The sequence below is a fragment of the Scatophagus argus genome, chromosome 6, assembly GCF_020382885.2.
Source record: "Scatophagus argus isolate fScaArg1 chromosome 6, fScaArg1.pri, whole genome shotgun sequence".
Classification (NCBI taxonomy): Eukaryota; Metazoa; Chordata; class Actinopteri; family Scatophagidae; genus Scatophagus; species Scatophagus argus.
Window position 1 is genome coordinate 22,034,580 of NC_058498.1, and position 26,605 is coordinate 22,061,184.

General features: G+C 39.4%; 2 protein-coding genes across 4 annotated transcripts in view; one reads left to right on the forward strand and one right to left on the reverse strand.

Moving 5' to 3' along the window:
• Positions 1 to 644: 644 nt before the first annotated feature.
• Positions 645 to 12,625, forward strand: hs2st1b (heparan sulfate 2-O-sulfotransferase 1b). Of its 3 annotated transcripts, none has more exons than XM_046392214.1 (8): positions 645 to 975; positions 1,182 to 1,291; positions 2,840 to 3,078; positions 8,180 to 8,265; positions 8,666 to 8,804; positions 8,900 to 8,997; positions 10,956 to 11,113; positions 11,286 to 12,625. In XM_046392214.1, exons 1-8 carry the CDS (start codon positions 941 to 943, stop codon positions 11,510 to 11,512), a joined length of 1,092 nt encoding a protein of 363 aa, XP_046248170.1. In that variant the 5' UTR covers positions 645 to 940; the 3' UTR covers positions 11,513 to 12,625. The 3 variants fall into 3 exon arrangements, with proteins under 3 accessions (XP_046248170.1, XP_046248172.1, XP_046248171.1); XM_046392215.1 differs by having other exon boundaries at positions 655 to 753; XM_046392216.1 differs by having other exon boundaries at positions 645 to 1,291.
• Positions 12,626 to 18,248: 5,623 nt separating this feature from the next.
• LOC124060757 overlaps positions 18,249 to 26,605 on the reverse strand; it is a 193,125-nt gene continuing 184,768 nt past the window's right edge. Inside the window, exons 7-8 of the transcript XR_006843626.1 lie at positions 18,862 to 18,932; positions 18,249 to 18,680 (exon numbers count right to left, since the gene is read on the reverse strand). The gene's annotated coding sequence lies outside the window, so the exon portion shown is untranslated. The remainder of the gene's footprint in view (positions 18,681 to 18,861; positions 18,933 to 26,605) is intronic.

The following is a 26,605-nucleotide window of genomic DNA, read 5'->3' on the forward strand; positions in this document are numbered from 1 at the left end:
TTGGTGTATTATGCAAATACAACAAGGTCTATATGCCCAATTCATGTTTTCCTTTGAAATCCCCTAACAAAAAACTAGCAAAGATTCAGAGTCATAAACAAACTATGGCTGTCATCTCAAATTGCAAGAATCATAGTTACATGTGTAGGTAATTTGTTCTATTTCATCAGTGCTGACCACCAGCAACAGTGCTTTTTCACCTCAAGGGCTTGCACAAATGTAATTATATTTAACGCTTGGGCACGTTTCGTGTCTGTTTTGATTGGAAAGAGACCTTCAAATCTGTGTCAGTGTTGTTAATTTACTGGAAGACTGAGAACATGCTCTGTATTTTAATAAATATAGAGATGGAGATGTGAGATAAGATTAATGAGGTAGGGCAGGAGCGGAGCTTAAAAAGACTGCTGAGAGCAGGTGATAGATCAAAGGAAATCAAAAGATTAAACGTGAGCTGACAGTGTGATATTTCTGGAGAGGATAAAAGGCTTAGACATATGTTCTATATTTTGTTTGTCGGGTTTTCACCCGCCCCACCGCCCCCTGCTCACAGTTTTTTTTTTTAATCAATTACTGCCGTGGGTACACACTTTGCTCCTGTAGGTGGCGATGAGCATTTATTTTTACATTGGTTTGTTACTTCCCTCAGTTAAGAAGAAGAAGAAGAAAAAGGAGAAGCAAAAAACAACGACGACGAAGAAGAAGAAGCAAAATTCCAGTGATGCTTTTTGCTGCAACAAGCTTCTGTACTCTTCTGTACATAACTATAGTTTGGAATATTTCCTTTATGTCGTATTTACATGGACAGGGCTTCCGGGACACTGTGGGCAGAGTTAAAAGAAGACTGAATTGACAATGTGGAGTCACTAACGTCTTTGATTTTTAAAGAAGACGTTAGCATAAGCTTTAAGTGGCTTCATAATGATAGCGCAGAAGCGAGCTAATGTTAGTTTGCTTGGCTAACGTTTCGTCAAATCAGTTGAGTATATCGACTAATGGCGCTAAACAGCTAACGTGAACGAAATTTATCATGATTTGCTTGATGTCATTCAACTCAGATTAGTCGGTCAGCAGTAAGCAGTTGCCCCTTTTCTGGATCAGCCATTAGCAGTGGATCTGAGGCATTTCACTGTTCAGTTGTATCCGCGGTATGATTCATCTGGTTGTTTGATGGGGCTTTTAAGGATCATGATGCCTCCCAAGTTCCAGCTTTTGGCTGTTTTGGCATTTGGAGTGGGGATGCTCTTTATTGAGAACCAGATTCAGAAACTGGAGGAGTCCAGAGCCAGACTCGGTAAGACCAAGACAAACTGTGTAAACATAGATTACTGTAGACCTCTCCTGTGCAAAGTGTTTGGTTGAAACTTTATAACAACATTCCAGTCGAAGATGGTGGTGACAAAGAGTGCAGTTGCATTTAATGTTAATGCTTGAGCAATATGACTGAATTGCCTGCTAATAATTTTCTTGCTCCAATTTTTATTTTATTGATGTGATTAGAAATTATACCTCCTGTCTTTGGCAAAATTCTCCAAGACAACCGTTTTCACTAATAAATATTTGAGAGAGCAGTTGTTAGAAAAGACAAAATGATACTCTGTCCAAGTTTGATCATGAGTTATTTCCATTTTTTTTTTCATAATCAGTTATTTCAACATGTCCTGCTTTGCTGTAGGATCAGTTTTTTAAAAAATAAAACTGCTAAATAGCAAACAGTGCATAAGTGTTCACTCAGATTTTAATCAGCTAATAAAATAAAATAAAATCAGCTAATGTTGACATACTGCACCATAGTACTTGTTAGAAGTAGCTCGGTGCAGAAAATTCTGTTTCTTAATGCTTGCCATATTGCAGGTGAGAAAGGTGAGGTGAATGGTGAGTGGATTGAGGCATGTTAGTGCATATCAGAATCAGAATCAGAATTCCTTTATTAATCCCTGGAGGGAAATTCTTGTTTCTACAGACAATTGCACATGCAGTATTCCCGACCAAGAAAGGAGAAAAGTGCAGAGTATAAAAATAGGATAAACAAAAACTGAAATCCCAAGTACAGGTATTTACAAAAACTGTATTCAAAATTTTTTTAAGAAAATTTAAAAATACAGGTATGTACAATGTGTAAAAGACACTGGAAGGAAAACAGTGATGTCTGTGAGAGTGTGTTATGCACACGACTGTACTGTGCTTTTAGAGAATAAGTGTTTGTGTTTAAGCATAACATAGTGAGCAGTAACTGACTGCACATTTGCTGCATAGTATTTGCTTTATGGCCAAGACGCCATCCATCAGCCTTCAAATGCAGACACGTGCTTCTCTCTCCTCATGGTGTCAGACACTGAAGGGCTGCCCAGGCAACAGGAAGCCTGCGCACAAGGCCATCCCTGTAATTTGTTTTAATTAACATTGCAATAGAGGAGAGCAGTGGGAAAATGCTTTTAATTATACCTCCTGTCAATATTACCATTGAAAGCTTAATTACTTTTTTTGTTATTGTGTTCTGAAGGCCTAAGTTGTTTTTCTTAATTAAGGAATGCTATGCAGCCTCACTGCCTTTTAAAATGCTTATTCATTTATACAGCTGATATACCTTTACCTTTGTGTTCAGTGTCGTGTTGGTGGCCTGTCACCTGCTGGGTGTGCTGCCAAATGAGTATAACAAGCCAACCAACTAACTTTTGGCTCACTAAAATCCAGAGAATACCAGCCAGTTCATCATCTTGTAAACTGAAGATTATAGTGATTCAGTCAGAAAGACTTGCCACAGACAGCCAAACGCTCCACATTTCTTTCAGTGCCATACATGTGTGATTGTAAATGTTAATCACACATTCTGCCTGTACAGAACGAACGATTGCGAGACACGAGGTGGCTGAAGTCGAGCAGCGTCACAACGAAGATGTTGGGCGAGATTTGTCACCGCTGGCAGACAAAGATGACACGGTCATCATCTACAACAGAGTACCCAAGACAGCCAGCACATCCTTCACTAACATCGCCTACGACCTGTGTGGAAAAAATCGCTTCCATGTCCTGCACATCAATACTACCAAAAACAATCCTGTCATGTCTCTACAAGACCAGGTGAGACCAGCCGCCGTTTGCATGTTTAGATGCAGTGGTACAAATTAATCCTGTTGCCATTAAACACGGAAAGTCTGTTTTATTGCTAGACAGAAACTTGACCCCATCTCTCACATGAGCATATTCCTGCCATTCTACTAATAATATTGCAACAGAGAAGCAAAAATAGAAGAGGCCTTTGCTGGCATAACAGATGCTCAGCTTATGACGGGCTTGTGGGCACTTTGATCAGAAAATCTGGAATTAAAAAGAGGCCAGTCTTGTGGACAGAGTTGTACTGGTTGTAACATGAAACACTTTCAGATGAATGTGGCTTTGATACTAGGAAATTTACATGGAGGCTTAGAGCCTGCTGCTCTGTCTATCACTGCAGAACAACCAGCAGTGTTTTGTAAGTCTTGGACTCTTTCTGTAATGTTCTGAATAGCACCCGCTTATTGCTCAGATCTGTCAGTGAATTATGGAGATGAATATGGAGGATGAAAGGGTGGAAATTTCTGTTAAACACTACAATTTCTTTAAATGCTACAAGATCTGCAAACAGACCAGTGATATTTGTGGTTTAGATGTTTTCAAAGCTTTACTCCACTGAAGGTCAAGAATGGATGGATTGATGGTCAGAAAGGAAATCGGAAAAGTCAGAAACAGGGCTGCCATGATTAGTTGATTCATCAGTTACTTAGACTGATTGCCAACTGTTTAATAAGCAGTTAATCGTTTTGTGTCATTTTGGCAAGAAACATCTTCAAATTCTTTGATTTAAGCTTCTTGAATGAGCGTATTATATGGTTCCTTTAGTCCTCTGTGTCAGTAAACTAAATATCTTTGGTCTGTGGACAAAACAAGACGTATGAGAATGTCACCTCGGGCTTTGGGGGGAAAGAGTTCATCATTTTTCTGGAACAAACAACTAACCAATTGATCAAGAAAATAGGGCTGGGCGATATTAGAAAAAATGATCATACGATTTTTTTTGTTCAAAATGTTCGATAACGATATATAAAACGATATACATGAAATCACTATTTTTTCATTCTTTTTTAATTGGATTGCTGTCTGCGAGAAGTGCTTGCGGCCTGGGAGTTGATAACGAGGGTCGATCACTTTCATTAGATTTTTAAACCCGGCTGTTTCGACAGTGCAAATTGGCTGCATGCCTTTTGCGATGAATTGTGTGATGGCATGTGTGATGTCATTGTGCCGTTTCGATGTTTTTTCATACACCATGGCGCTGGAAAGAGCGGACTGTATGGTTTGTTGATCAGCCTTCCTCTTATTGCTGGTCGAGGGGGCTTTACCGACCTGGCAGCACTCTGTGTGCTCTAATGGGTGATATTGTTTTAAATGCTGAAATAAGTTGCTGGTGTTTCCTGTTTTAGTAGGGACGTGACTTCTACACATTTTACACAGGACTTTGCTCTGTTGTTTATCCGATTTCAAATAGCCAAAGTACCTCCAGACAGCCGAGCCCTTCTGACCCTTCTTCTCAACGATTTCCTCCTGGGAAGAACTGAGGCTTAAATGCTGTGCAGAACTCTGCCCAGCCGAGTTTTCGCTCATTTTTATACAGTCTTGCCTGTTTGGTTGGAGACACGCCGTAGTGGCTGCAACCACTACGCTATAGAATCTTTGCCGCAAACTTTGATGAGATGCTTCTGTTCTGTTAGCCACCACAGCGGGCCGTGTGTGTATGTTTGTACACACAACCTAATGTGAGTGACGTGGTGGCTCTCTTCAAAAACTGATGGGCTACGTGCGTCAATTTTTAGTTATGATTGGCTACTCGCGTGCCCGTGTAAACGTTGGAGATTTTTTTTGTGAAGGCGTGCGCTATCGAATGTTATCGAATGTGTCTTAATTTCTAATCGTATTAATTATAAATCGCGCTTAAAATCGAAATCGAAAAATCGCCCAAGCCTACAAGAAAATGATAGATGGATTCATTGATAAATAAATAAAATAAATAATAATATTTTGCAGTTGCAGCTCTAGTCACAAACTATTCCAGCTTTTTGGATTTGATAGGAATAATGACTGGAGGTTTAGTTCTGATTTTGGCTTTGACGTTTATTGAACAACATTATTTATCCTTTGCAGCCACAGGCCTCAAGCTGCCTATAGACTGTGCCATGACAACAATCCTAAAAGTTTGTTTCATGTCTTATTGTGCAAAACTTTTAATAACGTCTAAGGCCCCAGTCTGTATGATATCAGTTTCATAGTATATCAGATGGTGCGATGAACTCCTGGTGAATGGTAGCATCGTGATGTAAATACATTTTTTTAAAAAGACGCAAGAGATGTGTCATCGACTCACATCATCCGTCTCCTCTAATCTTCACCTCAATGCATCATAAAACCTTAATGGAGGAGGAGGAGGACACACTGAAGCCCATTGCAGTCAGGAGAAGAGCAACATAAACTGCTGATGTGCTGCTTTTGTTTTGGCAGCCACAAAGTTCACCCCAGGAGTCAGCAAACACTGAGTGTCCTCCCTGATGATGCTCTGCCAGGCCTGAACTGCAAACATACTTTCTTATAGCTTCTCTTGGGAGATGTTTTTGCCACTAGTCTGGTCTGCAGCAGTAAAACAGAGGATCAGTTGGGTTGAGTTTATGTTACTCACTTGGCTCAAGAACCCTCCACATTGTCCTGCTGCACTGTTCAAAGGACTAGTGTCCAAAAATGGCCCTGAGTCTTTCACTGTTTGTAGGTATGTTAGCCTCAGTCTTTAGAATCAGAATCAGAATCGTCTTTATTGCCATGTAAGTGAAGAGGTTTCACATTACTAGGAATTTGTCTTGGTGATTGGTGCATACATAGAACGTAAGAACGAGTAACATATAATAGTAGAATAAAATAAAAAAGAATAAGGTAAAACAAAATAAAATAAGATTAAAGTAAAATAAATATGGTTCTGGAGGTAGTACAAAAGTGAGGTAGTACAGGGTGGAAGTATAGTGCAAGTAGGTGAGGTAAAGAGTGCAAATGGTCAACAGATGGATGATGACATGAGCATATATCAGTGCCTGTACTGAGGTAACTAAAGTGCAGAGCAGTATGTTAGTCAGTTGGTGTTCAACAGTCCAACAGCAGAGGGGAAGAAGCTGTTCTTGTGGCGTGAGGTTTTGGTCCGAAGGGAGTTTCTCTTACACTTTATCCTCATAGTTATTAGGGGTGTTTGCAAATACTGATACACTTAAATATTGTCATATTTTTTTTTCTGTTTACGTGCAAAGATTTGTGGTAGTGGCTCATTCTGTGTTGTTTAAATTGGTGATGGCTAGACAGCAGTCTGGTAATCAATCTTCAGCCGTTTCGAAGTTAAATACATACTGTATAGCTTGAGGAAACACAAAGCACACAGGCATATGGAACAGCATATTGCCCTACTTACACTATCGCAGTACATGGAATCGTAACCGCTGTAACTGTAACCGCAGATGAATCACATGAAAATTTAAAAAATTTTTATGAGTTGAGATTTTGTTTTACTTGTCTTTTTAGTAATGTCGTTCTCATGTTGTTAACTGCTTTCCTGCCTGTACAACATCCACTGCACGTCGGCCCGTCCTGGGTGAGGGATCCCTCCTCTGTTGCTCACCTTGAGGTTTCTTCCATTTTTTCCTGTTAAAGGTTTTTCTGGGAGTTTTTCCTTAGTCGATGTGAGGGTCGAAGGGCAGAGGATGTTGCTGATGTTATGTTAAGCCCTTTGAGACAGACTGCTTGTAAAAATGGGCTATACAAATAAAGTTGTCTTGTCTTGTATTGTGATATGTATCGCCGATCTATAACCCTTATAGTTTTGTCTTGTGTACGGACACAAACACACAATATACTTTCTGACTGCACTGCTGATGGATAAAGAAATAAAAGTGAATTAGCAGTGACTTCTGTCTCAGTACACTTGTATTCACAATGAAAAAGGTTGATATTTTGGTTTGAGATCTTTGTATCAGGAATCTGATGTGTCATATGCTCACTTTTGACCAGCTGGATAAAGTCAGTTTCAGCAAACCCCACACTTGGTGGTAGAAGTTTAGGGAACAGTAACAGTTTGAATGTTGTTTGAGCTGGGGTTCGTCAGACGTGTGTCTTTCTCCTGGAGGTGGACTCTGTGCATGTTTAAAAGCTGTTTACTGCCTGTTAGACTGGGTGCCTTCATATTGCTGCCAGTGCATCTCAGGACACGTAGTGTAAACCCCTCAAAGCTATGTTATTTTGGGCTGCTGGTGCCAAGGTTATATCCTGTCTCCCATCTCACAACAGGCAGCCTGTTTCCTCTGCACAACAGAGACGAGAGGGGAGAATCAGTCTCCTGACACATCATAGACCACCTCCTTGTACACCAACATTTGAACTCGTATCCAGTAATAGCATTTAGCTTAGCCAAAACTGGTCAGTATGTTTGACTTGGTCATATTTTAACTCTGTCAGACTGCAGAGTGTGTGTCATAGATAACAGTAAGAAATGGAGATGGTGTGCTGCTCTGTAGAAACGCCATTCACAACCAAAATAGCAGTAGGCTCTTCCACTCATTTGTGGTGAGAGAACATACAGCTGTTGAAATATGTCCACTTTATTTTGATGGAAGGATTAAAGTTTAAAAACATTTTAGAAGTTGAGATATTGTGGTTTTGATTTTATACCACTGACCAAGGGTGTTGTTTCCACATAAATCCTACTTTCACCTTATCCAACTTTTATACCTTCACTTAGATTTCTTAGAAAAATCTCTCTGAAAGCTCTTCTTTAATCTCTATCTGTATCGACCCTGAATAAACCATGTAAGTTGCTCCCTGCTTGTTACTGGCACAGGAAGTCTGTGACCTGTTCAGTCAGCTGATTGGTTACTTTTGCAGTGCACTGTGATCTCCATACAATGAATTTCTCATCTTTTGCAGCATCGACTGCAAAGACTCACTGCAGCCTTTAAAACGCATGTGAAGAGTCGGCGTCTTTTGAACAGAAACACAAATGCATCAGTGTTACCCAAAGTCTTGCACATTTTTTTGTTTTTGTTTTGCTGTTGCTGTGTTGTTCCATTTGCTGGAGTTTCCATGCTGCTCTATAATTAGTTTCCATTATCTTTGGCTACAGGTGCGCTTTGTCAGGAATGTCACCTCGTGGAGAGAGATGAAGCCTGGCTTCTACCACGGCCATGTAGCTTATCTGGACTTCTCAAAGTAAAGCCCTTCATTTCCTGCAATACCATTAATATCCAGATTAGTTACAAACAGCAGAGCAGATAAAGAGAGGTCATGTATTGATTGCTAACGTGTGCTTTAGTGCTGATTAAATGCATTGTTGTCCTTATCTCCCTTGACACTATCATTTCACTGATCACAGGTAATTATCCTAATGGTGTAAGTATTCCTCAGTGAGAGAGACCCTGTTAGCTCTCAGTATCAGTTCTCCCTGATGATGCCCAGTTTTCACTGATGGAAAAGCTGATTCTTTGGTGCAATGAACACCGCTAATTAGGTGCAGAAATGTGGCTTTACCATGCTGTTGGATTTGCAATTAGTCTTCTGTTAAGTGCCTCTTAAATGCAAATCAAATCTTCAACCCTTTCTTTTTGTTTAGATACGGGACAAAGAGTAAGCCGATGTATATAAATGTTGTGCGGGACCCCATAGAGCGCCTGGTGTCATACTATTACTTCTTACGCTTTGGAGACGACTACAGACCGGGTCTTCGGAGAAGGAAACAAGGGGACAAAAAGGTTTTTATTTCGAGCCCATCAGTCTTACTTAAATAAATCTTTATTGTTTGTGCTCACATAAATGAAGGCTAACAAATGTCCCTGTTGTCTTTCAGACCTTTGATGAGTGTGTGTCATCAGGGGGGTCTGACTGCGCTCCTGAGAAACTCTGGCTGCAGATCCCCTTCTTCTGTGGCCACCATTCAGAGTGCTGGTGAGTGTGCTGCACCTGCCTCATCACAAACAGAACACATGATGCTGGAGAAAATGTCTCTTTTTTTTCATATTACACTCTGCCTTTTATTTTGTCGCACCACAAATCACACTCTCTGTGGCAGTCAGTGAAGAATGAGGGGCAGGAAACCCCCCAGCCTTTAATGCCGTCCCAGACGAATGCGCTGCTTTTGGTGCGACTCCTCTTTGGAGTATGCCTGCTTGTGCTGTAGTTTCATAAAAGCTTGTGATTGTCCCTGGTTACTGCAATATCATTGAGTAGCACATTGTTTTGATTGTTTGTGTCTTTAACAACAAGGGTCCTCCGCGTGCAGCTCACCAGCTGCTGTCAAAACTGAACTGCAGGTTAAAAAAAAATGTTGATCGATTTTAAACATCCAGCTGATGAAGGAAGACAACAGAGCAGACAGAGAGACAGAGAGAGAGAGAGAGACATAGAGACATACACTGACACACACTGGTGTATGTATAGCAGATGTGTGGCATTATCTTGAAATAAGTTTTTACATTTAGGAAATATATCTTAATGCACTAAGAACAAGCACATTTGCCTACATGTTATACATAAGCGCTTATCCTTTGGAGGGATGCGGGTAGGCTGGAACTGATCCCAGCTGGAACTGGGAGGTGGGATATAACCAAGATGGGTTACCATCAGCAGCAGGTGGTTCCCAATGCCCGACTGTGTTGCTATGAGGTGATAGTGCTCATCTGTGTCACCGTTACTTCATGTCAAATTGAGTACAATCCAGTGCTATCATGGTTGTTTTAAAAGAAGCCACATACTCTGGAATATACTTATTTTAAGCACAGTATGTGCTGTTAGAAAATAAGTAAGTACAAATGTACTTGTCTAATACTAGAAATTAGATTGACAAGAAATCAGTCTCAGGCAATTAAGAAAATGTAAAACATATGGCAAGGTAAAAAATGTGTTTTAAAATTCCTAATAAAAACACCTCGTCTGTTTATCAAAGGATATCAGATCGCCTTTTTTTCTGTTCTTAATGTGTGAAGAGATGTGAAGGGCAAGATGCTCTAACCTAAAACCTGCCTGATAAGACAAATTAACTTGTCAGACAATTAAAGCAAGCCAATATTGCCTTGATGTTACCTATTTGGACTTACTTAGATCTCAGTTTTTTCAGTGTAGAAGGATTTCTTTTTTGATCATTTGACAGCAGCAGAAACCAGGTGTGAATACAACACTGACGTATCATCGCTTTCAGACTTTCTCTGATTGGATGATCAAAGGTCAGCGTGCTGATTGGCTAATCAGCTCAGGCATAAAAACAGGGTCAAAACTGGTGCTGGTAACTCGTAGCCTGTAAAGAGTCAGTGTCCTTCACACAGATCTGAGATTCGTATGTCTGTCTCTCAGACTTTGTGAAATCTCACCGTTGAAATTCATTTTAATTACACAAACAAAATATTTCAACAGCTTCAAAAACTTTAAGTTTAAAAATGTACTCATTCAGATGCATTTATGCAATTTTGTTTTTGTTTTGTTTTTTTTTTTTTTTAAACTTGTGATATACAACTGAAGGCTGCAATTTGTTCACATCATTTCACAAGCTCAAAATATTAATAAGCCTTTCTTGCTTCCATACAGGAAAGGCCCTTAACATTAAGCAACTGCATTACTTGTTGAGTTTGAGTTTGTGATTGTGCTTGGTACGGTTGTTTTTAAAGTAGATCACAAATACAGAAAACTGACATAGTAACAAGACAAAATACAGCTTAACTTGCAATCACAGTATTGATATTTTCCTCAAGTAGGTCAGCCCTACAGCACATGTTGAAACTTACCATAGAGCATTCAACAGCCGAAGCAAATCATTGACTTTTCCTGCCCTGTCTACAGTATGTTATGGCAGAAACACCAACTGATTGATCGCAGGCCTATTGATGATATATCATATGCTTTTCTGTGTGCAGGAATGCAGGCAGTAGATGGGCCCTGGAACAGGCCAAGTACAACTTGGTGAATGAGTACCTGTTAGTTGGAGTGACTGAGGAGCTGGAGGACTTCATCATGATCCTGGAGGCAGCACTGCCACGCTTCTTCAAAGGAGCCACAGAGCTCTACAAAACAGGTACCAGGACACAACACACACCCCTTCACATGAATTCAAAACAAGGATTTATGTTACTGATGTGTTTTTTGTTTAGATTAGTTTAGTTTTTTTTTTTTTTTGCTCACCAGCCTGTGGTAACCCTGTGTTGTCTAGACTGCCACACTCATTAAACCTTGATGTGTTCCTCCAGGAAAGAAGTCCCATCTGCGAAAGACCACCGAAAAGAAGTCCCCCACCAAAGAGACAATAACCAAGCTGCAGCAGTCCGACATCTGGAAGATCGAAAATGAGTTTTACGAGTTTGCACTTGAACAGTTTCAGTTTGTGCGTGCTCATGCTGTCAGGGAAAAGGATGGAGAACTTTATGTCCTGGCTCAGAGCTTCTTCTATGAAAAGATCTACCCCAAAGTGAACTAAAAGTGGAGCCAGAGAAGAGTGACAAGGGCTGCACAGGGACTCTATTAGAAGTCATTTACACTGGGAGGAAAAGGCACAGAAGTTCTGTTGAATGCTCAGATGCTTTTTCTGGGAATCAAATTTTGACCCCTACAGCACAGAAAATCACTTTCAGATGGTACTGTGGGATTTCTACAAAGAATGTGTCTAATTTTTTTTTTTTTTTTTTTTATTGCTGGTGCAGCTGTTGAGAAAACTTAACATGGATAAACTGTCATGCTGAACTGTGAGAAAGAATTCAAGCCCAGAGCAGGGTGAAATCGTGAATCTGATAAATCTTAAAATCCAAACACAAGCAGCCTTTCATTTACAAAGTGAGTTTGGTTTATTGGTTGAGCATCACGATAAAAGCAGCAAACCTCAACTAGTTCAGCAAACTTAAAAGCGTACTAAAATGTGCTTTTCTATCCCCTGACGGTTCTGAAAAGGAGTGAGCTCAGAAAGCTGTTCAGCTCCATGTTATATTATCGGTTTTTGCAAACCTCATTTTAGATGAACAAAATCTTGTTTACAAGTTACAGAAGGTAAAACTGTTAGAAAACAAAATGATCAGAGCTGCATTTGTATATATTGTATTAACATGCAGTGAACATGTTTTTGGACCAAATGGTAGCAAAGTAACATAGAATGGACCATTGCATCCTTTGGTGCGTGATGAGTAATTTTTTATTCCACTGAGATGTTGTCAATTTCTGACATGTTTAACACATTGATCAGTATTTTATCACAGATATCTTGTTGTACATCGTTGATACAGCTGAAAACTGCTGTTTTAGGCTGTAGAAGGACCACAGCTGCAGTAGGAGAAGAATACGAATCAAAAATGAATCTAATGTTTTGAGTACAGGGTTTACCAGAGTTTTGGCTTGGTCACAGGGTCATTTCAGCAGAGACGGGACCAGAGGTTGAACTGATAGTGCCTTTCTTACAACGTTTAGGACATTTTTTTTTTCTGTGTTCATTTTCCAGTCATCCCACAATGATGTTTTCTTGTTTTTGTGTATATTCTTACAAACTGCAGTTCTCATTTATCTTCTGTTTCTCACTTCCTTAACATAAAGACATAATTGCAAATTTCTCGTCTCACTTTATTCTTACTATTCTTACTTATTCTCTAATAAGAGCGTCTGATGTTGTCATGTTGCTCACTAATAAGCAGGATAGAGCTTGGCACATTGATGCCTTGCATTAGTTATCGCTGTGAGGCCGTTTCTATGAATTACTTCAGCTATTTTCAATTACACTTTCACAAAATTTATCAGAACTGCTGGTTCACTGACAGACAAATTGGCCAGTACTGTAGCAGCAGAGACTTTTAGACCCTGGTATGGATCAAGCACACAGACTGGATATAAAAAGGATGAAATTCCGCTCTGCTTGCCACTGGTTCATATATTTCCCATAGTGTAATTGGAAGCTTGTTTTGTTAGCCGACACCTACCCGGAAGTTTGATGTGAAGATATGATTGTTGAGCAGAAATAGTATTTTTCATCTCCAAACACTATGCCGTTATCAGTTAATTGTATAAAATTTCCTCATGACGATCTAACACCAGAATTAGACATTAACATTAACCATCATATCGTCTGTTATCAGTGATTTGATAAATATTTTCATTCCTCAAAGTTTAATCAGACAGAAGACTTTCAAAATAATCTTGTGTGCCTCATGAGCAAGCCTATGTGCCTGTAGGCAGCTCAGCACTGTCTTTCAATGTGTTCAATACTTTGAACTGAGCACACTGAAAAGATGAAAAGTGAAGGGGTCATATTAAGTAATTACGTTTCTTCCTGAAGCCAACAGGAATGCATGCAGAAAGTATCATAGCAAACCATGCAAGAGTTGTTGAAACATCTCACTCAAACTTGCACTAGAAGAAAAGTTAGGGGATCACCAAAGAATTCATACTCTGGGTGTCAAAGTATCCATCCATTCAATGGGATGGACTGTCTCTTCAGTCTCTTCAGGGCAAAACATCCTGACTTTTAGACAGTAAATCTGGTTGAGCTTCAAACACCCTGAATGCTATATTTCGCATAATGGGATTTCATAATTATTCAATTAATAAATCACTTAGTCAATAAACATATCTGACCATAGTGACAAATGATTGCTTGTTTTGTCTGACAGTCTAAAACCCAAAGATATTACAGTGATATAAAGATGAAAGCAAAAAATCTTCACGTTTGAGAAGCTCGAAATCAAGGGAGTGTTGTGCTCGAAATTATACTAATAAATGAATTATCAAAATAGTTGTTGTTTATTATATAATGCCCTATATACTGTTTATATTTAACTGCATTGTTTGATTAGGGATGTTTCAGTGGAGGTTGAGTATTTTTTTTGTTGTTGTTGTTGCTGTCAGGATAGTAGGTTTTATTTCATAGAGTGCATGGTGACTGCTCACATACGTGGACAACCAGGCTTGGTTTTTCACCTTTTTTCTCTTGCAGTGACTTGAGCCTGCTCACTCTTGATTTCTTGTGTTTTGGCTCCATAATTACAGAATAATTGCCTCGCTATATCTTACTCAACAGGGAGTACTTAACCACTGAAACCGTGAAATAACAGACTGGGGCGGGATGATCTGCTGAAGTCAGCGGTAATTCCAACTCTTGCCTCCTCTCTGATGGGAGAATAGACAGAAGGGAGAGAGAGCGAGTGTCTGCGGGGAGAAGCACTAGCACGCTCCACCAGTCCACAGCCTGTTCTTATGTCTACGCAGAGACGATCACAAAGGCCCCAACCCATATTTGACGCTTTGTGGCCATGGACACAAGGAGAGGCTGCCCGTCTCAGAAAATAGAACTCAATTAACAGTTTAGCTGCAGGCATATTGGAACATTGTTTCATTAACGAGATGAATACAGTCTGATAATTACTTCATCTCAATTAGAAAAAAGGCTACACTCGATATTGATTGTGGCTGATGAGCTTGAAGGTTAATTAGGAACACAATATTTCAAAAGTCTATCCAGCTTTGCTGCTGTGGGAACTGTTTGTTGGTGACTCTTTGCTTTTGCGGAGCAGCTTTTATGGACTGTGCAGGCCTCCCTGCTTGATTTTATCTATTAAACAAAAGATTTGTCTTTTGTTTCAGCAAAATAGCCTGCCCCATTACTAACCTTGACTCCAGCTTGTGTTTGAAGTGCACAGTTTTTGCATTAGTTTCTATCTGGCTCTTCTGCTTTGATCCACTAGAGGGAGCCATGGTCCTTCTGAAACGGTTCACCAAGCCCCCATTAATGCACCTGTGCAAAGCCAAATGGAACAAACTAATAGTGCATTACCATTAACAATACAAATTACACCATTAGGCATACTTGGCTCTTAGGCCTTGTGATCGCTATAAATAGTTACATTTGGTCTTGGACAATTTGTGCTGTACTTGCATAATGACAGCACTCAAATTAAATCATGATGTGCAAATAGTGTCCCTATATTACTGCTTGTTGTGAAAGTGGACATTCTGAGCCTTTTTAATGATGTACCTCTTCCTGCAGAGCCACCTTTGCAAGAGGAACTGATCAGCCCTAACATTAGTAAAGTGTCTCCATTACAATCCATCTAGAGCATTTGATCCTGTTATTGCTGAAGCTGTGCAGAGTAATGACCTCTTTTTGTCAATGAAAGTTGGCTGGACTACTAGAAATGGCCCTCTGGATTGGTTTTGGACCCTTTTTCAGCAGACCATAGGAGACCCAGCACAGTTTTTACAGCTAGCTGACCTCAAAGTGGTTTCACTACTGCTCCATAAAACAAACAGAGCAGAGCAGAGCAGAGGTAGCTTGACTGCCCCTCACTGGGACTGTGGACAGGACCTTAAAGCGCTTAGCCAAAGGCTGTCATTATGCATACTCCTTTTTGCTGTGTTTTATGTAAATGTGCCTTGCTGAAATGGAAGGTAAAATTAAGCCAGCATGTCAGAGGCACTGGGCCAAGAAAATTTTAAGTGATCCTGATATTCTTATTTTACTGGAGCCTGGTGCAGATGATGGATTGTAGCTGATGGGGGGAGAAAACGAAGGAAGCCATCACCATCGTAAAGCATTGCCAGATTCATCCATTAATGGTTTCTTGCCTTCTAGCCTGTTTAACATTGACATTTGACGATGTCAAAGGATAGTTAAACAAGGCTAAGAATCTACAGTCATGCTAGCAGCTCTGCATGGCTTCAGTACATACCTCTCACGCACCTCTAGAAAAGATAACATATGAAATACATGAATAGTGCAAGATGGGGCTCAGAACTTCAGTGCTCTGCTCACATACTCACAGTAACATTGCCAACATGCCGATCTTTAGCAAATATACCATGTTCACCATCTTAGTTACTTTATCTTGGCTTGAAGGTCAGGGCAAACCCAAGTTATTACAGTTCACCCTGAGGGAAACATGGACATCTGTACCAAATCTCATGGCAACCCGTCCAATAGTTGCTGACACTTTTCACTCAAAACCAGAAATGTGAACCTATGATGGTGATACTGGAAAAGCAATCGCAGTAGGATGTATCCTCTGGCAACCATGAATGTCTGTAAAAAATCAATGCTGAGATATTTCACTGAATAAGTCACTACTGTTAGGCCGTGGTACAAATCAGGGATCACAGTGAGCATGATTCATCCTCTGGGGACCTTAAATGTCTCTTCAAATTTTCATGAAGTCCATTCAATAGCTGTCATAACATTTCACTGAAAACCAAAAATATTAACTTTGTGTGGTGGCGCTAGAGGAAAAGTCAGGCCATTGCCCCAGTTATTTCAACTCATCCTCTGGGTACTATGAATGTCTCAACGAAATTTCATAGCAATCGATCCAATTGTTGAAATTGCTGGCCCCAAAAAAAATGGTCCCAACAACCCCAACAAATCACAGACAGCATCTTAACTGAGCAGTACATACGTACATACATACATACGATCAAAGAAAGCTAATAATGCTACTGTTTTCATAGATACACTCCTATCAATTAAAACAACACAGCCAGAGAGATCACAGCCTCACATCCATCATTTACATGTAGGAGAACATGATGTAATACATAATGGACAACATGAGCATGTGAGCACAACAGGGAGGTTGACCCTCTACAGGAAACTCTCTGATACTCTTAATTAGATTGCTGTATTATAGTTTGACCTTGGTGGAAGACACTCTACACTACTCTGTCTCTCCCCTGCTCTCTGTCTTTCTCCTGCTCTTCGTTGTGCTGGCAGGTTGAGAGCACATAGTGGTGTATGGGCATTTTCTTCTGGAGGGTAGGAGAGAAATGCAATCAGCAATTCAATCGTGGCCATTGTGTAGCAGTGCTGATGAGCTTTGCAGAGTAGATAATGGATTAAATTATTTATCCCCCCCACCCTCCTCCTCAGTGCTTATTGTTGCCTCCCCTTTGTGCTGCTACAGCAGTACACGGACGTAGGTTGAAGGCCGAGATCACTTGCTGCCTTTCACAGATCTAATTTTTCTAATTAGCGCTTGAATGCAGAATGTTCTCTCCGCCTTTACCCTCTGCCTCCGCTGCAGAGTTCATTGTCAGATATGTTCCACGAGGTGAGCATGTGAACCTATCAGCGTCCAATTCAATGACAGAGAATACCACTCAACCACCACATCACCGTCACTCCTCCCCATACTTCTCTTATTAAAACGCTAAGCGATGGTGATAATAACCTAATCAAGGACAGTTTCTTCAAATGAATGTTATTAAGCTACAGCAGCTGTGCAAAAGACTGGCTAATCTGAGATCAGGAACACTTTGACCAAAATGTCACTCCTCTAATTGTTTTTAATTAAGTGGTGACCATATGGAGGATCCAGATCATCTACAAATTGAAACATGGACAAACCGTACTTGTCATGATATTGATTATGGAGACCATCACCCCGAGCCTCAGTATACGACTGAGATCTTTGATGCTCTGAATTCATGATGTGGCAGTTGCTGACAGTAAACAACATTATCATTAGTAGTTCCTTAACTATTGTAATATGCTACTGATTGTTTCAGGTTTAACAAGTAAGTAATTAGATCAGTGATTAAAATCTGTCTTTCTGAGTTCTCTACCCTGTTATTGGCACTCAGCCTCATACCTGTAATTTCGTTAGTCAAACAGAAGCAAACAGTGTTGAGGGCTATTGATTAATACAAATGTAGTGAACTGGAGACTATTTAAGGGAGCAGGATGATGTATGTGGGATTTACTCAAACTACGGTGTGTGTTCATGGTAATGAGGGAACACGTCACCTAGTGCAACAATGTGGCTCACTGCTGCGTTTCAACTGTTCCTGGACAACAGTGGAGCTCTACGGCAGAGATAGCTTTAGCTAAACAGACTATACTTGGTAGTAAGATCAATTAATTGTTGTTTTGTTTCTTTTCTTTTCATGCTGACACTAGACAAATAGAGGGAATAGAGAATAGGGATATAGAATGTCATCAGACATTAAGATAGGTCGATGTTAACTCGTCCACCAAAATATGTCTACCAAAACTATACATATATAGATATCGTATAACAATATAGTATGAAAACTAAGGATAGCCTAGAAAACACAAAGAGAGACAGTGACATTTCATTTATCAGCATAATCTGATAATATATTCCTATCAAACTAAACCACATCTAGGTTTAAGTAATACAGTAGGAGACTTTGTGTTGCTGTTATTAGTACTATCAGTACAAGCAACAGTACAGTCCCTTATACATTTGCATATAAGCATTTGTCTCAGTGAACATGCAAACAAACAAATTCATCTTTCCACTGCTGATATCAGACCTGTGTAGCAGAGCTCATTGCTCTTCTCTAACAGTTATACAGGGCCATTTTAGAGTGATGACAGATGATGCAACTGTTGTGGTCACATCCAAAAAAAAAGTGCCACTAGTGTCTCACATGCAACAGCGATGCAGACTCTGTGTCTACAAACACTCCCTATTATTCTTGTTGTGGCCAGTGGAGGCTTGCATGTACTGTAAGTTCCATAGCAATGTGGCCTGCTTGTGTTACATACTTTTGTGGTCTGCGTCCCTGACAACTGGCAACAAAGGATCCATTGAGCAGAGGCAGCGACGACGGGCTTTGATGGGTAATCTGCATGCGTTTGTAGAGGGAAACTGGAGCTGGGTTAAAGGAAACAGGTGCAACTAATTACAATATCCCCAGTCCTCTTTTCCTCTGGATTTCCTCCTGCCTTCTCTCCTTCTTTCATTTTCTTCATCATTCTTGTTTTCCTTATTTCAAATTCTTTTACTGGGGTAAAATTCCCTATTGAGACTCCAGTCTATACACACACACACCTACCTCAATAACAGAGTGTGCAGCTTCATTTGCGTCTTCCTCGCAGGTCAGACATCAAAGGGGAGAGTTGAAATCTAAGAGGGAAGTAACAGGAAGACACTTTAATTTAATACATCACACCACACGTGTTACAGCTTTGTTCTTTGCACGTCATCAACATGCTTTCCAACCGTTGATAAAATGAAAGTGTGACATCCTCCTCGGGACAATCTGTTTTCTCGTTGTCGAAGTGCATGTATTTTGTGTGCAAAACTGTGTGCTTGCAAGCTGTCTACACATTGTAAAATAATCAGAATTTGAGAGGTTTTTCAAAAGCACCTGGCACTGTTACCTCTACAGAAGATGTGACTTTCAATAGTTCAAGTATCAAGCTCTCTGAGCCTAACTCAGTGTTCTAATACATGAGAATTCATCCTGTGTAGAAACACTAGATATAAATTTAAAACAGGATCTATGGTCAGACCTTTTGCTTCCAAATGTCGCCTTTCCTCCATTTTCCTCAGAACTTGACTTGAGCAGAGACCATTTGCCAAATCCATAGAGATAAATCATTAAAATAAGCTGCTCAATACATAATGCGTTATGTGTTTGGCATCATCTGTGACTATTTTAAAATCATAAGCAGATTTTTTAAGGAGTTATGGGCTGATCGGAAATTTGGCAGCATGAACCATATGAAGGATTTCCATGTTGATGCTGAGCCGGACATGAAATTGACATAAATTGACCATTCAACTGATAGCTCAGCAACTGTAACTTGGCAAGGCAGGTCTGTCAAGGTTTACATTTCTCCACTTGGCCACAGCGGAGAGGAAAAGCTTCCTTTTAGAAGGCAGAGACCTCAGAGAAGAGACCGGCCCTAGCTGGGCGGCCATTTGCCTTGACCATTTAGTCTAATGTTAGCGGGTTTCCTTTCTGCATCCTATCTTATGCATGTATGCTAAGCATCCAAGTGTGTTGAAACAGCATAGCACTCTGACTCTAAATTTATCTGCAGTATCCTATAAAACTAGGGCTAACCCCTGTAGTTAAAAAAATATTACATACTTCTACCTGACAGTTTTTTACTTTTCTCATGTTACTTACAGTTAGCCTCAGTCTTTTTGCATAAGATCAGATGCAGCCATCAAGTGCATATTTAAACACTCAGTATGTAACTTCTGCAGCTACGAGTCAAAACATTGAAAACATCATCTAAGTTTATGTCTTTACTGTGAACCACCACTGCTGATGAAAATCTATCAGCATGACTCATATTTAAAGTTTCGTTCACATTAAGTCCTGTTCATTGTCTTTCCTTCTCATTATGACGCTTTCTTGGAAGTTATAGCGAGAGGCAACCAAAGGAAATGCAACAATGAATACAATTACAGATTTCTCTGAGATTAAACATAAATAAAGGAATTCTGATTCTGATTGGAAACATTTTGAATAATTTAAGTACACAACTCAGCAAAATATATAACAAAGGTCTAGTTATTTTTTTTTGATATTTTAAAGCTAAAATGTTAGATATTATATCTTTAAGACCCGATAAATCAACTCAGGTATAAAAAATGACCATTGCCAGCTAGAATGCACAATTTGTTTTTGCCTACATCTAAGTGAAATGATGAACTCATTATTTCAAAAATCACAGAGAATTTTGGGCTGTGAATCTGCCTCTGTTAATATTTTAATGTGCGATGTGAGCACATAAAGCTTAATATTCATAGCAACAATTAAGGGCTAAGGGAGGGCAGTGCTTAGCGAACAGTCCACTCCATTTGTTTTTTTTGTTTTGATTGTCGAAAAAAATGTCCAGTGTGACTGACATGCGGCGTAAGAACCGAATACACTGTGATACAGTGGTATGTTGTTGTATAATGATACAACAATTGATACAACAGAACACTTCATAATTCATATGTTTGGACACATGTAAGTATATGCATTGATAGCTTTTAATAAGCACATTTTTTTTAGATATAATTGACACCATTGAGCATAATATCAAAGTTAGACTTATGTGTCAGTACAGTTGAAAAATGACTAACAGACATTTTGTTAGACTAGTCAATTTGACGAAAAAACTGTATCAGGTTGTTAACTGATGCCCTTAGAGCTCCATCCTTTGTTCTACTTTATCTCATTTATCTGGTCCTTGAGTTCTCCTTTATGTCTGTGTGCAATCAAAATATGGAGTCATTAACTTGCAATTCTGTGTCATGAGGCTTAATTTGCTCCAAATATATTCAGACATTCAATAAAACAAGGTGCTGTATGAGGGTTCTCTGTATATGTTGGAGAGCTCATGTAGTCTTGGCAGATACAAAAAAGTGACTCCGAAAGAAAAAAAAAAGCTGTTATTTAATTATACAGATCATTCAATTCATGGTTAGTGAGTCACATTTAGACAATTCAAAGCCTGCAATCTTGCAACAACACATTCCAAAGTCTGCGTTTCAGGCAGGGTGCAATATCTTCTCCTGCACCGCCACACCTCCAGGACAGATTAGCTCCTTCTATGTGTGTGTGGGGGGAGGAAAGGAAAACAATCTTGCACTAACAAAACCATTATTAGTTCATTATGAATTAGAGAGCCACATCTGCAACTAATACATGGCCAGGTGGGATTTGTAAAAAGAGTACAGTGTAGAGTTTGTTCCACTAATGCATTATAAACACTGTGAGAACATGTGGCCTTTGAGGTTACACTGAATATGGAGCTTGATGTTGCTCAGTTATAATGTTTCTCACTTGGGTCAACATTTTTCATTTAGGCAATCTGGGATGAAACGAAGCGGTGCCCTTGTTTTGGCTGACAGACAGCTTTTATTTCAGTTCTTTGGTCTTACTTTGTCCACTTTTTATGGATTTTCAGGGCTTGAATTCTCCTGTTTCTGTTTGCTTTTGTCACAGACTCTGTCCATTTGTGAATGAATAGAGCATTAATCAAATCCAGTGATAAAGACAAAAGAATGACCACAGCATAAAGACTCTTGATGAATGTTTTATCCTGCATAACAAGATGAAAAATATATCTATAAAAGAATCAGGAGTCTTTTCATGGCGACTAGAATTAAGACAAGAGCCATTTACTTAGTCTCAACATTCATCTAAATTCCATTTAGCTCTTAGTTGTCCTGTCAACTCTGTGACTTGGAAGGTGGGTAAAAGGCCATTTTCCCAGGCTGCTCAACCAGATTTTGGCTTGAAAGAGAAGCACCGCAATGAGAGAAAAGGGACATCAAAATTGGCCTCTTGTCATCAGGCTCCGGTATGATCCCCATTTGCCTTTCTCCAGGCGATCCGTCAGCAAGCCTTGATCAAAAAGGGATACGTCTTCAAGCATTCCCCCTTTGCAAGAGATGAGTGTCCCTCACTGTCCCGCTGCAATCACTTCCTGTGAGCCAGGAAGGCCCAAACAAAGGCCTGCCTCTTTCTCCTGACCAGCATGAGTGCAGAAAAAGAAATACAACACATATTTATGAGATTATCTGGCATCTCATGTTTCATTATAATGAAAGAAAGAATTGTTTCAGCCCCACAGAGTTGAAACATGTGACACCAGGAAATGGTTTGGTGCTGTTACTCTCTTGTCTGAGAAAAGGAGTGTATTTTTTTGGCCAGAGGAATACATGATGGTGCTAAATGGCTGGACAGGTTGGAATCGGCAGGGAAGAAAGTCCATATGGAGAAATATTAATATCCCATAAATAAGAACAATAACTGTATTTTCTACTGCCCTCACTCACTAAAACTTCTGAAATAAATTTAAAGTATATTTTGGATAAGTAATATGATTCTTTTTTTCTTGTTTTTTTTTTTTTGAACCAAGGCAGCAGTAGCCTAAAATTTGGAGAAGTGGGGTTTGTATCTGTTGGACTGTCCACATCAGCAAGGACATTCTCAGTGCTGAAAAGGAATTAGTAATGTTTCCTCCTCCAAAAACAACCACTTTGCCCCCATTTCTTCCACTAATGCTGCTCAAAGGCCAAATACTAGATGTCTGTGATTACAAGAGCAAGAAAATAATATGTATGCTTATTAAAACCTGTTCTATGATAAATAAATGTAAAACATCAGCAACCATAGAGGCAGTTATTCTGTCTGTGTTTGGTCTGGGTGTCTGAGCAGGACACAGGACTCACTTTCAGTGGGGTCATCTGAGGTAAAATCCTACAGTTTCACATACAGAGGAAATGAAATAATTGGTCTAAATAAAATTGTCCTTATTTAAAACTCCTCCATTAGCATACTGCATGAGCAGTGCAAAGAAATAACAGATTCCAGAATTTAACATGTGCCTGAGATGGGATTAAACTAACCAAAACTTAAAAAAAAAAAACTTTAGTTCTATCAGAAGCTGTATCATTATAATATAACCGTGTTATAACAGGATTATAACAACAATTGCTGAGATTTTTACCAACCCGGTCTCATGGTGTCTCATCCAGACACAGATGGTAACCTTTAGTGTCTGGATGAGACACATCAGAGAGACCAATCATACAGGTTGTAAATAAGCCCTGCCAGGTTAGCTACAATTTTATTCACAGAAAGTGAAAGTGATAATAATGTTGCTACAGCAGGAAAAGCGGAGGAAAACCGTGACTGTGCACAACTACTGCAAGTATAGTAGGTCAATAACATCACGTCAATAAAAATTGCTTTTCCAGGCACTCAAGCAATACAGATAATATTAAGTATAGTATGTTCGATGTTATCTTTATATGGTTTTTACACATATTATAGATTTTCAAAGATTAAAAACTCATAATGAAAACAGTAATAAATGATCTATGCATGCTGACTGGAACCCCTTGGGTGGATCAATCAATATTTTTCCGTAGTTCCAGGAAATACATGTGTGGCAATCAAAACAGCAATCCAAAAATCAAACAGACATATAGCCAGCTGCAAACTAGGAAGGGGAACTAGGAGGTGGGTACCTTGTTCTGTATCCTTGCAGCATGCTAGCGTCCAGAGGTTAACTGTAAGAGGTTACTGCATATACACATGCATTTCAAAAAGAGAAGGTATGCTAGAGAAAAGTATGCTTTGAAGCAACAGTCATGTCAGGTGTTCTTTATATTTCCATTAAAGATGCTAACATGGTCATTTTGCTCTTGTAGAAGGGTAAATGTGACAATGTAAAAGTAAGCAAGGCTGCAGCATGGAAAAGCATGCAGAGAAGGGCTGACCGATGTAGTGGTTGGTGTGTTGAGGTAAGATGTTTATTTTCTATAATCAAAAGCTTTCACTCAATGCTCTTCATTAAGAGTCTCATAGTAGAATTACTTGTGTGACTCTGATGTGGCAGACATAAGGTCTCCTTATGTCTTTTGAACACACATAGAAGGAGTTATCCAGCTCAGGAAAAATGAACTTGAAAGATTGAAGGATTTACATTACATAAAGGGCTGTGTTCAGAATGGAGCTGGAATTAAAGTGCTGTGAAAACTCATGCAACCTCCTTTGTAGCTCTACAGAGATGTTATGGGAGTTAAGGGTAACCATAAGTGACAGATAAAAGTTCAAAGTAACTAATTACTTTTACTCAGGTTCTGTACTTTCTTGTACAATTCTGAGGTCCGTACTAAAATTGAGTTGATTTCTTTTGCAGGGACTGCTGAATTCACTTCCATTTTTTAGGGTAAGATGACAAAATTGATACCATATCTCTGTGGTAAACACTAAGATACTTCTAGCAGCTGGTTAGCTAAGGTCAGCATAAAGACTGAAGACAGAGGAAATACAGAGAGCAGCCACTTAAACAGATTAAACATGTTAAATAACGAGCTTTGGAGGTGCTGGTAGGTAAATTTTGCTTCCTTTGGATGACACCTCTACAGCCATGAAAGTGGTGTGAGTCATCTCAAATGAAATCTAAAATGAATATGCATATTTCTCAAAATGTCAGACTATTTCTTAAGCAAACAAAACATACAATAGTATTATAAAATAAACAATTTTATCATACATTGACTAATGTTGTGTTACATTACAACTTTGAAGTTCCAATTTCAATTAGAATGCCCCCTGAAGTTGGATTTTCCATTTGGAAAGTTGGGGGAACCTCACCAGACGCAACCTAAAATTCCAAGATGGCTGCTCCATGCGTCAGCAGTGGTGAAAGCTGTAAAACATACTGTTTATTAGCTCTCCTGTCAATGTGTGCATATGTTGCTACAGGTGTTTGTATGTACTATAATACAGCAGAATGCATTATTATTGCTAACAATGGTTAACCCAGCTAGAGCAATCCATTTTCATCCTCCAACTCCTTGTTCTGAAACGAGGTCAACTCGGGTGTGACATCACTCCCAGCTCTGACTCCCAGCTTCCGTGGTAAATTGAACGTAGCATAACACTAGACATATTTTTGGATGCTGCTAAATGTTACATGTGTAAAGAGAGAGACAAATAGTCTGAATTATCCATGTAATTAGCTCTAATTTATATGACCACTAATGTTACTGACTAAAAATTTAAATCAAGAACACCAACTTAATCTACAAAGATTCTCAGATATGCGTATGAATGCAGTTCTTTTTTGTGGGCCATTACATTGACCAATGTTATTTTAAGTTTTTGCCTTTTTACTTGCAAGTCAGACATTAGATTAGATCTAATTCTAATCTAAATTCTAATCTACTGTATACAGGTCTGTCTGTTCCTCCATGCAGAGGGAGTGTTATTGTTTTCTTACTTTACATATATTTGTCTGTGTGTTCCCATCTCAAACACCTTGGGTACAAATTTACAACACAAAAGAGTATGTTTTTCATCCACTAATTGATTTTTCTTAAAAGCATTTATCTCGCCTCACTTATCCCAATCAGAAATCACACAGAAAACAGAAATATGCTTTCAGTGAGTAATTGCACTTTCTGACATGTCTGATTTTTCTGCAAATCCGATGGAGCATTCACTTTTGATGTGACACAAAAAATAATAGTCCAAGGTCTCCAGAGGGATGTTTTCCCTCGATCTGGGGAAAGAAGTGGAAGGGTGAATGTACACTGTTATCTGCTTTTCATCACAAGCAACCTAAGCGGCTATAAATGAGGCAGGGCAGTAGAGCTTTGCAATGGTAAATAAGGTGTCTGATTGAAAGATTGGCCCACCTGGCTGTGACTGTCAGGAGGCCTCATCCAAACGCAGGCAACCACAAAGCTCAGCCGGCACCCATTTCCCACTCTGTGTCGCCAAAATAGCCTGGGACGGGACCTGTGTCTGAGGAGATTGCTTTCGGAGCACTGTGACTGGACTCTGATAGAGGAACACTTATTGCTGGGTAATTACCCTCCATGCACAATGAATAAAATAAAAGACAGCTCAATAATCTAAGGTCTGGCAAGCTTGAAGATTACACAGCCAGTCATATTATTTGCCAAGACTAATATGCAATGATGATAAGTAAGTGAGGTTATCTTTGGCTTGTCTTAATATAGAGTGGGAGTTGTTCAGATTTATTTTACACTGAAATATATTTCATTTTAATTCGTGGAAAACACATATTTGGAAAACCACTCTTACTGGATCTGTAGTGTTCCCTTGGAAACATAAAATGACTTTGCTGTGTATGCCACAGGGAACTGAACCTGCAAACTTGTTTCAAGCCTAAAGTCCACCAACTTGGGCTATGTGCACACAAAAAATATTTGATTTCACTTCTGAGGATGGTGAGAGTGTTTTTGCAAAGTCACTTCATGCTTTTGGATATTTTGAGATCTCCATAGTCTCCTGTCTTTGTGGAGGG

Bases quoted from the DNA above. Each gene is read 5' to 3' on its own strand.
- hs2st1b (XM_046392214.1), top strand. From the start codon at position 941: ATGTTAGTTTGCTTGGCTAACGTTTCGTCAAATCA. The intron at 8,266-8,665 runs GTAAAGCCCTTC...CTTTTTGTTTAG, and splicing joins GCTTATCTGGACTTCTCAAA to ATACGGGACAAAGAGTAAGC. The intron at 11,114-11,285 runs GTACCAGGACAC...GTGTTCCTCCAG, and splicing joins CACAGAGCTCTACAAAACAG to GAAAGAAGTCCCATCTGCGA.